At 36.1% G+C, this 12,766-nt stretch overlaps 1 protein-coding gene across 1 annotated transcript in view; it reads left to right on the top strand.

Annotated features, from left to right (window-relative positions):
• The window catches only part of LOC111869453 (esterase FE4), a 21,371-nt gene extending 8,640 nt beyond the window's left edge, over nucleotides 1-12,731 (top strand). Inside the window, exons 4-8 of the mRNA XM_033753440.1 lie at nucleotides 544-703; nucleotides 3,422-3,607; nucleotides 5,960-6,150; nucleotides 10,568-10,736; nucleotides 12,466-12,731. Of these exons, the coding sequence (XP_033609331.1) occupies nucleotides 544-703; nucleotides 3,422-3,607; nucleotides 5,960-6,150; nucleotides 10,568-10,736; nucleotides 12,466-12,728 (969 nt within the window). The 3' untranslated portion in view covers nucleotides 12,729-12,731. The remainder of the gene's footprint in view (nucleotides 1-543; nucleotides 704-3,421; nucleotides 3,608-5,959; nucleotides 6,151-10,567; nucleotides 10,737-12,465) is intronic.
• Nucleotides 12,732-12,766: the final 35 nt, after the last annotated feature.

Below are 12,766 nucleotides of genomic sequence, written 5' to 3'. Positions count from 1 at the left end.
TAAGTGTGTATTTGTAAATGTATGTAAATACAGACAATGGACTTAATACAGACTGACTAACAAATGACAGACCCGACCTCTAGTCAGAGAGGGCGCTACACATGGACAAGACAGTAACTCAGTCAAAAGAAGTATCTGGTCATGAGCCCCAGCTGGGGCTCGACACCAAGACTTACAGACTGACTGACCGTCAGTTGCAATGTGACTCAGACTCAGACTCAGACTCAGACAATGCGTGATAATGTGGGATGTTCCCACACTTTACTACAACTATTTAAGATAGTTCCAATGCAATTGTTTCAGTGCAGTTTTTACTAGAGGTTAATTCTCAAAAGTAATGGTAAAATATGAGAAAATAACAATGCTTGCTGAATTGATCTTTTGGGTGGAAGTGAAGAAATGAAAAAATAAATAACAGACTGAATATTAGTCATCAGAATGTTACTGAAATTTTTCATTTAATAGGGAAAAAATAATAAGTGCATTGATATGATAAGAATTTTCATCACACAATGCAGTATGTAAGTGATTTATTTGTTTTAGTTACCAGGAAGAGCACATAATCCAGAGAGACCAGTTATGGTGTTCTTCCATCCTGGAGCATTTTATGGCTTAACTGCACATAGCAAGGCATATGGGCCACAATACTTAATGGATCAAGACATTGTTCTTGTGACAACCAACTATAGAATTGGAGCTTTAGGTAGGTCAAGTAGCTCTTCACTTATTTATTTATTTACTTCATATTCATGGATCATTATACATGATATAGGACAAGTCACTTCTCCATAACTTCAATACTGAACACTAAAACATGGTGCTTATAAAAATAACACCTGTTAAATCAGTCCATATAAATATGGATGAAGTGTTAGATTCACTTTGTGCATACCAAACTTTAGATTAATACAATACATTTATAAAATAAATTATAGTACAATGATGCTCCATATGCATGAGTTGTGACTGTTGAAATATTGATTAGATTAATCTGTACTGATAATTACTTTGTCCACATGCTGAATGTACTTATCAGAACACAAATGAGACATGCAGAGTATGGTCTTCCGAATTGTAATGCTGTATAATTCAAAGAAATGTACACGTTTTTGAAAAACATATTGCCTCCAGAGTTTTTTACATTTCATAAAACTGTTCCCAATAATGAGACATGTAAAAGTGAATCCTTTATAGCTAATGCCAGGATATATATGTATATGAGTATTATGCATCACAGCACTTTCATAAATCAATGCTTTCCAAGAACCCAGACCTAATTTCAAAATCATCTATGCTTTCAGCTGGTTTTTGAACAACTGCGAACTTTGTAGATTTATTTTGTTAACTTGTATTAACAAATGATGTGTCCAAATGTTACTATGTAGCAAACGGATGAAATAAAATACAATACAATATAAGATCTGAAAAATCATTTTGACACCTGTATATATCTATTTCAGTATGGCTTGAGTGAAATACATTTCTCAAATTCTGTTCATTCTTCTATTGCTCATTCTGGGAAAAGTTAACGCACCAGATGTTCTGATGTCATAAATATTCCTAAATGCAATAATTAAAAAGCTGATCTTGTTTCATACATTAATACATTCAGTTTACTACCATTCCATTTCAAAGAGGCACAAGGTTTTGCTGTATTCTTGATACACGATACTTAATATCAACAACGAAAAATTCATAGATAATTTTATGGTATTGTAAAGAAGGCAGGATTTCAACCATTAGATGTGTATGCCCAGTGTTCCTTGGGCTGATCAGGTGATTAACCTGCAATGCAAACAGTGAATTGTATGTCTAATTCTGAAGTTCCTTATATAAAGTAAGAAGTTTGAAGAATTACTGCTATTAGATCAGATTAAGCCATGATGATTATATAACTTTCTTCATAATATTTTATTAGTTTATTCTGAATTATATCTGGAGTGAGGTAATTGTATGTTTATCATTAAGGAAAGAACTGTAAATCTGTAACTTAAAAGTTATTTTTCTTGAACTTCCATCCTTCTGGATAAATTACAAGATTTTTTTTTTGATTCCTAGACAATGCTCTGGATGAATATTATATTCTGCTTTAAATATATGATATTACAACACACAGAGAATTGTTAACATAAGTAGCATTAATTTTAGCCTACTTTCCTTTTATTATAAATTAACAAAATTTTATATTATGATCACATCATTATTTGTTGTGTGGATGTACACACCTGTGTAAGCATATGTTTTAAACAAATTCATTATTCTTCACGAAACTCAGCATGAATGCCCCATTACTGTGCCCCCCCCCAAGTATTAACATTGCATTTGTGTGAAATTTGAAGTGAGACCGATACTGCAGCCATTCCTTTTAACACTTTGAAGCATGAATTTCATTTATATGTCATTCTACTGCACAGAAAATACACCGAATTTCCAAAGGATAATTTGTTAATACTGTTCAGGGAAATTATCTCTATTTATTCGGAGAATTGTAACAATTCTATAAATACACATAAGACAAAATTCAAAGATTTTTAATGTTATAGTAAGGGATTCATATAATGATCATTGATATTGAGCAGTGATTTATTTTACTAATAAAAAAACAAGCAGCCAGGATAGCCTAGTCTGTATGGAGGCTGGCTATGGGCTGGATGATGGAGGGTTCGAAATTTGAGTCCTAGTACAGTCAAGAATTTCCTCTCCTCCACATTGTCTGAACTGGCTCTGGGGTCCATCGAACTTCCTATCCATTGGATACTAGTGGCACTTTCCCTGGGGGTAAAGCGGCCGGGGCGTTAAGCTGAACACTCACCTCTAGCCAGTGCCAAGGTCAAAAAAGTATGGATCTACACATCCACTCCCCAATATGCCTTCATGGTGTAGTATTTAATTAGTTAAACCAAGGGAAAATTTTACCTTTTAAAAAAGAGTTTTCATTGAATTTTTCTTTCCAGTCTTCAGACAAATATTCCTGACTTCTTCTGTGCATTTACTGACAGCCACGAAACATATTTATACATTTTTAATAAGCCCACAAAAAAATTTACTATGATAACCACTGCATTAGAAGTTTAAGATAAAACCTCCCAAAATCTTAAAATTTTCAGGACCATCATGCAATTATATTGAATATCCTGGTCTTGAAATTTCTCTTGACTTTTATCATATCTGTTTAGTGTGTTACTGATAATGAACATGTGAACAGTTACATTATTGAGACAACCGCCATTATGTGACAGTTTTTAATTAATAATTGGATATTCTGATGAGTTTTTGTATTGGGCCTCTCATGTGTAATTTTGGTTAACAGAATTCAGTCTCACCATGTGTTCAACTCTTTATTATCCCCCATCCTCTGCCAATGCAATGGAGTCATGTTTCTTCTTATAATTTCATGTCAAATGAATGTTTGTATTTACAGGATTCTTAAGTACAGGTGATCGTGTACTTCCTGGGAACTATGGAATGAAGGACCAAGTAGCAACACTACGGTGGGTGAAAGAGAATATTGCAGCATTTGGTGGTAATCCTAACAGTGTCACTATTGCAGGCTACAGTGCTGGCTCTGTAAGTGTAATGCTTCACATGGTGTCACCCATGTCACGAGGTTGGTAAAAGTAACATTTTACATTATATTTTGTTGTCATCATTGTTGTCATCTTCATTGTCATTGTCATCATAACTGTCATCATTGTTACTGCTGCTGCTGTCAAGATGATGATGATACTGTTAATGTTATTATTTTTGCTGATGCTGTTACTACTACTACTACTACTCTACTACTACCACCACCCCCACCACTACTATCATTACTGCTACCACCCACACTACTACTACTACTACTACATTTTTCTCTTGGATTTATTACATATTTTAATTGTGCCTGCTTGTTCTAAGCTAGTGCTGATGGTGAAGACTGTAATAAATGAATTAAGCTGAACTGAATTCAAGAATACTGACACTTTTGACCGTGAAAGTTGACTGAGTGAATTGATGAATCTAGTCACAAAGAATTAAGAGAACGTGACTTTTATTGAGTAAAAAGGCGAATTGATATTAATACTTGCTTCTCATTTTAATTTGTTAGAATCCTCTGTTATTAAAGAATAAAAGCTTTTAATTATGTTTCATATGTAATTAGCAGAACTTCAAACTTTACATCCTACATAAGAATTTTAAGTCTTTAACATATTCCTTTACATTAAATTTTTCTTTCATTCGGGTCCTCTAATGGCTTCCAATCCATTCTACTTTTACATAGTATATTTTCTTATTATTTAAATGTTACCAAGTACTATTTAGCATTAAATAATATTTTATCTGTTCTCATTTGTAATTTAGTTTGCTGTGGAAAATAGTGTTGTTCAACTATGCTAAGTTATCTGATTGTTTGGATCAGGGTCATTGGAAAGTATGTTTCTTTTAAGTCATATACCATATTGTTAATTTCAGTGTTAGTCAATATGTCAATAAAAGAACCGAACAGTTTTAGACCGTAAGCTACAGAGAGTGACAGTAAGTGACTAAAAATTTTATATAGTCTGCTTGAAGTGGTGTTACTAAGAGTGATATGTAGAATAATATTACTGTCATTCCCCTGGATCTGAAAATATGTGATTTCTGTCAGTCAAAGGACTCTGAGAGGAAGTTTACAGAAATAAGCCATTCACTCCAGAGACCTCTAAACGATGTCCACACTGACAGGGTATTAGAGTTAACAGTATTAATTGAGAGTCATCACACGATTTGTTCCTGCAGATTAAAGAACTTTTGGAATTCTTGCTCTTGTTTGGCTTAGAATATTTTGTCCTCCAATTTTGTCTAATGATGTAAGGATTAGAGTATGCAAAGCCATAATTTTGCCTATCTTATAGGGGTTTGAAACTTGTTTGTTATTTCTGAGGGAAGAAATTAGAATGAGGGTGTTTTAGAGTAGGGATCCAAGGAACCGGGCTTGAGAGAGGCAAGAGCCCGAAAAAACTGCATAATGAGGTACTTCATCACTTGTACACCTCACCAGAATATGTAAAGCATGAGATGGACAGGATATGATGAATATGTACATACATAATTATAATAAGAAAACCTTAGATGAAGAGATCACTTTGGAGAATTGTGCATAGTTGGGAGGAAAATATTAAAAATGGAACCTATGAAGAAATATGATGTGAGGATGTAGGCTGTATCCCTCTATCTCAGTATAAGGTACAATATTAGTGTAATCTTCAATCAGCCATGTTATCCTGGTTAACATTTCAAAAGTAAATGTGTTACTTTTGTGGTTCATTGGTACAACAAATACTGGAAGCAGAAGCAGACAGATAATGTTCCTGTTACTTTTATCAAGCCAGCCCATCACATGTTTGTTAGCTGGTTCATTTTGATGTAACAGATTCAAAATAATATAAGTATATATAGTTGGAAGAATACATTCTTATTTATTTGATATTTGGGATTAAGTAACTGGAGATGGTAGTAGTGATTAAAACTAAGGCAAATTTATATTTCAAATGGAATGAACTCCTCAGTTTATTGACACCTGAAAGTCACTTCTGTTCTCTATGTGCTCTCAAAATATAAATAACTGTTAATTTCATATCATCAAGTGCTGAAAGGAAATGTAAGGCTTAATTTAAATTTCTATTGACTTATGGCAATCTTGTCCTGTTGGTTTAGACAAAACATATACCCACAAAAGCCCATATAGGTACTTGTAGGTATACCACCATGGTTAAAGAGAAGGGGCATGTGACCTAGGCCAGATACTGTATTGAGCATTGCTAGGACGATGATTTAGTTTTATTTTTTATATGTCTTTGCCCAGAGGAAAAAATGTCCTTCTGAGTTGTTACAGATATCATAGATGTCTTAGCAGATGTTCCCAAAAATGAGTAGAATGAACATTTAAAATAATTTTTAGTTCTATTAGGATACTTTAAAAGAATTTCTCTTTCTGTAGGCCTCTTTCATCGATGCATAGCCATGAGTGGCTCTGGAGTTCTGGATGCATTCTTTGAAGGAAGTGTTCTCTCCCTTGCAAAGAGACAAGCTGCTTTATTAAACTGTCCAGTAGACTCCTCACAACAAATTAAGGACTGCCTGATGAAGAAAGAAGCTCAGGAAATTGCGAGTTCATTGAGTGGATTAACTGTAAGTACAATTTCAAAATACTGTCTTGCACACTTGTCAGTATAGTGACTAGGCTACTGGCTGGTAAGCAAAGGTTCAGTTCTCAACAGAGGAATAAATCTTTCACTTTACCTCCATATCCAGACCATCTGTTGGGCTCACCCAGCCTCTTATCCAATGAGGAAAGGGGCTTATTTCTGAGGTGTAAATTGGAAGGGAGTATGAAACTGACCACTCACCTATAAGTTGTGTCAAGGTTAAGAATGTATAGAACTATACTTCCACTTTCCATGTATCTTCATGGCATGATGCTTGCTTAAACATGTGGACAAATTTACAACAAATTCAAATGGAGTGTACTGGTACTGTTACACATGTTCAGTTTATCTGATAAGCCTTAAAATTTTACATCTAGCATGGTGTTTTTGAAAGTATAAATAATAATTTTTTGAACTGAAGTGTAACATAACATATTTAATTAATTTTTCAGTTTCTTCATTAACCTCATTGGTATTTATTCTTTGTAAATATTTATTGTTTAAACACATTTAGGGATATTTGTTATATATCATTATATTGTTCTTAATCGATGAAATTTAAGATAGGTCTAAACTTATGTTAAATTCCTTAAGTCAGTGGTTTAAATACAATGGCTTATCCCTAAACTTGAGGAATGTGACAGTTTTTTTATTGCTAGTGGGGTGGGACTAAGTCCGTTGTACTGCGGCCACTTCTGGCCTATTGTACCAGCTCCAGATGATATGTGAGGGTGATTGTGGAGCAATTGGTGGAATGAAGATTGGCAGGGGAATCCGAAGTACTCAGAAAACCTTGCCCCAGTGACACTTTGTCCACCACAAATCCCACCTGACTGGACCTGGGATCAAACCCGGGCCGCTGCGGTGGAAAAACTTGAGGAAAACTAAAGTGTTAGAATTTGAAACAATCAATTGTGACAATGTGCCTGTACATTTAAAGTTTAACGATGAATTATTACAAGAGGAAATTCATATTAAATTTTTGGGCATTGAAATTGATAAGTTCTTGAATTGGAAGACACAGGTTGAATCATTGTTACCCAGATTGGGAAAGGCATGTTATGCAATACGAATTATGAAAACATATAGTAATGTTACAACACTTTAAATGATATATCATGCATACTTTCATTCACTCATGAGATATGGAATAGTTTTTTGGGGTGATTCATCAGAGGCCAAGAAGATCTTTCTCTTACAAAAGAAGACTATTAGAATAATAATGGGGATGAAACATAGAGAGTCATGTAGGCCAGCATTTATGAAGTTAAATATATTAACACTGGTCTCTCAATATATTTTATCTTTGATGAGTTTTATGATAAGTAACTTCGAGTATTTTACTTTTAATTATTCAATCTATGAGAGACCGACAAGACACGAAAGAAATTTACATGTCCTACAATCACATCTTGCGATGAGGCAGAAAGGGGTCCATTGCACGAGTATAAATATACAGGGCTACTATAAATGATTCATTCGTTTTTTAAAACGCTATATATTCCAACGCATTAATGTACAAATATGATTGATATATAAAAAGAACCGTAAACTCACCAAGTTTTCTTCACACTCTACAAATGTTCTATGTGTGCCACTTGGGTCACACGACACACATGCAGGCAGTACTCGAGCTCGTTTCACACATTTTGTAGCATCATCCTGTCAATGGTCATCACTGCAGCATCGTTGCGTTCCCTCAGCTCTACTAGTGGGGGTACGTAAACACGATCCTTAATGTACCCCCAAAGGAAGAAGTCACAAGGCCTTAGATCAGGTGATCTGGGGGGCCAAGTGAACAGAGCTATGTCATCCTCACCAACACGCCCAATCCAGCGATGCCGAAGTTCATTGTTTAGGTAGCGACGAACATTGCCGATACCACCGCAAAATGCTTTGTTTACATGGCGGTTCTTTTCTGTACTCTCTTTTGAATGCGCGTTGCACTGCTATAACAGGCGAACATCTCGCATATTCCAACAAACAAAAACCCCTTTCTTGCTTTGTCGCCATTTTGTAAAGGCATTGAAATCGTGCTGCCAACTGGTGCATATAATACAAACTTTGTGCATTTACGGTTCTTTTTATATATAAATTATATTTGTACGTATAATAGATTATGCCGTGGTGGCAGGGGGCGTGGCGGCACCCCTCCTTGCCACCACTTCTTACGCTGTAAGGGGTAAACACAATAATCCTAGATTAACCTCAGCTAGGATCCTCCTGGTTCTGGGCTTCCTTCGTTGCATACTGCTGCCACCATCTTCTTACATCTTCCGAGAGGTGATGAACGTACTAAGGGCCGGTAGCGCGGTGGTCGAGCATTCTCTGTTGGCTGGCCCTTTCATAACTGTCACCTCTTATTATTGATGTAGAGCGAGCATGTCAGGTCTGACCCACCTCTACCGATCGACTGTCACACCATATATTATCCTCTACGACAGGTGGGTTGGATATCTAACAGCTGTCGCCAATTATGTCTTAGTGACGGGGGTTGGTGGAGGTAGCTCGCCACTGTTACCACTTATTATGTCTTAAGGGGGGGGTTGATCTAAAGGCTACTAAGCGCTCCTGCGTGGCAGATGAGCCTACCCTCCCTGTCCACGTCTCATCCCTCGCCCTTAACTGTCGTTGCATTTGGCTGCTGTTGCCTGGGTCAGTTCTGCCTTCTTTTGGTAGGATCCTCGGGATCGGTCGTGGACGGGTTGGTTCGGGGAAATAAATCACAATCCCGGTACATACTACTCTAATTACCCTGTCTATTTACACTCTTATTTACAATCCTATTTACAGTATGAACACTGCCGACCTTCAGTCGGGAGTACATAGTGTCTTTACTTTCATGTTATTCTTCCTCATGTTCTCCCCTTCGGGGGTGTAGGGCCTGAGGCTCTCTCTCTCTCTCTGTTTCGACTCATGAGGATATGCAAGTATACATCGTTCAATGAGATCGTCTTTCCATTCTCTATTCCCTGCTACTCATTACATACTACTACACTATCCTATCGTAAAGTTTCACCCTTAAAAGAATCTGCCCATAAAGTTATACATACTAAAAGCCTACATATATTTATCACAAAAATTGAGTCACAACTATAACACAAATGTGCGTGTTCTGCACACTACCAGTAATCATAACACATACACTATAACGACGGCCATATTGCCGGACTAGCATCCTAGGCAATTACTTGTTACATGATTTCTATTATCCTCCCCTAAGGGCTCGCCGCGCACACTGGACATGGCTTTCACATTTAACAAACACACTTTACCAATAACCATAAAGTTTAACAGCATGGCTAGTATGAGTAAAGAGACTTACTTGCGATAATAGATGCAGGCTAGACACCACCACTTGTAAGACCCATCTCGAATAGATCCTCCGGCTGACAACTGAATATTAGGTTTTTCATCAGATCCCTAAGTCTCCTTAATTCAGCAATTTATACCATTAACTTGCTGACTCTGCGGTTGGCGAAAGAGGGAGGTTAACTCCTCCTTTTGTCCTCAGTTCCCTAAATGGTATATTCTAATAGGCTGTGGGTGGGTCCGTGGTACCTTTTTGCTGCTTATTTAATAATATTATTATACTCCAGTGTACCTACAACGCGACTTGCAGAAGTGCTATTGCGTATTCTGCTAACTCAGGCATTCTTAACCTAGATTGCCTGTCCAGGTGTTGACATACTAATGTAATTGCTGTAAAACGTTTGTCGCAAGCCTTAAACATTTAGGCAATGCATTTTTACTTCTAGTCTCAAAATTGCGGCGCAACATAATACTTTGGAAAATATAGCATTTTAAAAACGAATGAATCATTTATAGTAGCACTGTATTTAACAGTCTGCCTGACTATATAACTGATTTAGTACATGGTAAAAAACATTTTATAAAAGAAATAAGGGATGTCCTAATACATAATTCCCATCATATACTGCTGATGAATTTTTGCTCTTCTCTCAGGATCAACAGCTAAGGAATAGAAGGGAAGTGCATGCTGACTGATGGATGTTCCCCAGTAGGCATCAATATAGACATTAAGTGTAAATATCTGTATTTTATGTATTTATTTAGATGCACGTTGTTTGCATTTATGTTTGTTATTGTGATATGGCATGTTAGAATTGTAAAGGTGTCTTGTTGTTTGTGAAGCTTGTGACATGTTTCATATTCAGTGCAGATTGCACTTATGAATATCTTGAAACGCAGGTGTTTGTATGTATGAATGTTAACCTCAGTTTGTTAAACTACTGTCTCCTTGATTATTTCTTGTGTTATAAGTCAGAGTACCCACATGCTATGTCTTTGTTCCCACTCTGTATTCATTACAGCAAAACATGATCAGATTAGATACAGGTGTTAATGCAATGTCCTCAGTTCAAGTTTCTTTTCTCCAGGAATGGGGTTATGAGCCAATAGTCTTATATGGCCCTGTAATTGAACCAGCTTCAGGTCCTGGAAGATTCCTGGAAGCTCACCCAGCGAAACTGTTTCACTCTGGCAAATTTGTTGATGTGCCTTTAATCACTGGAATTACAAAGGATGAGTTTTCATATAAAGCATTACGTATGTATAGAGATGTTATTTGTTAGCCGAGAGAAGAGCCCAGACCTGACCAGGCCAGATCCCCTTTTACCGGTTGAAATGGGGGGAAAATATTTGTCAGAAACATCAGTCTATATAATATGCAATGCCTTAATACATTCAAAGCTTGGCTAATCAATTATAAATAACAATCAATTACCTTGTATACCACCAAGGGCAGATGTCTTGTTCTGGGTAACAGCCACCAGATAGTTAACTATAAAACAAGCTTAAGTGGGCATATGAATATTTTCATACATTCCTTACTTAAGTGTCTTCAACATTTATATAACTTGGTGCTGTATGCTACAGTTAGCATCTGTTTCACTTTTTAAACACTTCTGACATTCTGGCATCCCTATATTTTGCCTCTGATTAGACTCACATATTCCTTCTTCTATTATACGCAGTGATGTTATTTTATTTTCCAATATGTATGGTTCGCATCAGAAAGTACAGTAATGATGTAATAACTAACCTTGAAATTTTGATGGATATACATATTTTGAGCCCAAGAAGGTTTTTGGTGTGCCATTTCTCTGTGAACATTCCAGCTCAAAAAATAAGGGCCTTTAAGTTGGGCTTCTAAATCAAAAATGGAGAATTTCTCAGAAATTGCTTTAATAATTTTGATTAAAATTCAGTAATTTGTGCAGACCCAATACATGACTGCAGGAGTGGAATCTTGGGAAAAATAACGGTACATAAATAAAGGGGCCAAATGCAAAATGTTGATTTTGTTGAAACTGGCTTTACCAGTCTGCTGTACACACACACAGATCCAGCAGTACAACGCATGCAGTAACAGGAGTAAAACACAACACAGAACACGATACACAAATATACGTAGGAAGAATGCACACATAAAGGAGGGTTGGCGTAATTCGCATGTTTGAGTATGACGTAGGAAGAATCCTGAAAAGTTTTATTATTTAGAATTCATCGTCCTCTATGACGAATACAGATTTTAGTCATTTTAGAATGAAGACATTATGGCATGCAGTACAATAGTTTAACGAGCATAAAGACACATGACAATGGCACATTAGTGCTGAAACATGTAGCGTGGAAGTGAAGAATAAGGTGAAAAATTATATACACTGTAAGACGGTCAGCATAAAACATAGACATGAATCAGTGAAACAGAACGCTAAAATATAACATTATAAAATATCCTGTTTGAATCATCGTATATAGTCATATATGAATTCTGTATTTACTCAGCACTCTTTCTAAATATGGTCGTCAGTAGTGCCATGCTTGGTTTCGGCCCTAAAAAAGAAACATAAGAGTGCACTGGCAGATACGTGAGCTTTGGCTCTTGACAACTTTTCTGGTATGCAATTGTTGTTTTCTAGTACATGTAATAGTTTTGAAAAAAGCATTACACTCGTAAGCAAATGTATTTCCTTCATAGTTTTCTTTAATGCAAGTCCTCCATAAAGAAGCATGCCTATAATTCAGACATTCTGGTCCTTAACTTGTTCAATATTTTCATTTCCTGTCTCAGTTTTAAAATGTTATTGGAATTCTTCATGTCATTGCCATTTACTGCTATGCCATTTTTATGTTTTACTTATCCCAGAACAACTGAAATGAGACTGACAATGAGATGTGTGTGTCAGAGTATCTACTACATTCTCTGTCATGAAGGCCCGAAGTTCTATGGTACATGACTGAAGTCTGAATTAATACTACTTAATTGTCATAGCTGTCATTCTGAACTCATCATGGGCTGAGGATATGGACAGAAACTTTGATACTGTAGCTCCAATAGCATTCTTATATGAAAGGAATACAGAGCGATCTCGTATGATCAGTCGGGAGCTCAGAAAATTCTACTTGAAGGATCAGCCTCTGACCAATGCTTCTCTTTCAAGTCTAGGAAAGGTAAGTTCAGCTAAAGAATTACTAGAACACATTTTTCTGTTCAAACATGAGAGAAAAAATTATCTGCTGGGGAAATTTGGTTAGGCAAGAAACTAGAAATTACACAATGTGGATAATAAGGA

This window comes from Cryptotermes secundus, unplaced genomic scaffold (assembly GCF_002891405.2).
Source record: "Cryptotermes secundus unplaced genomic scaffold, Csec_1.0 scaffold1411, whole genome shotgun sequence".
Lineage (NCBI taxonomy): Eukaryota > Metazoa > Arthropoda > Insecta > Blattodea > Kalotermitidae > Cryptotermes > Cryptotermes secundus.
This window is presented reverse-complemented; position numbering and strand designations above follow the sequence as displayed.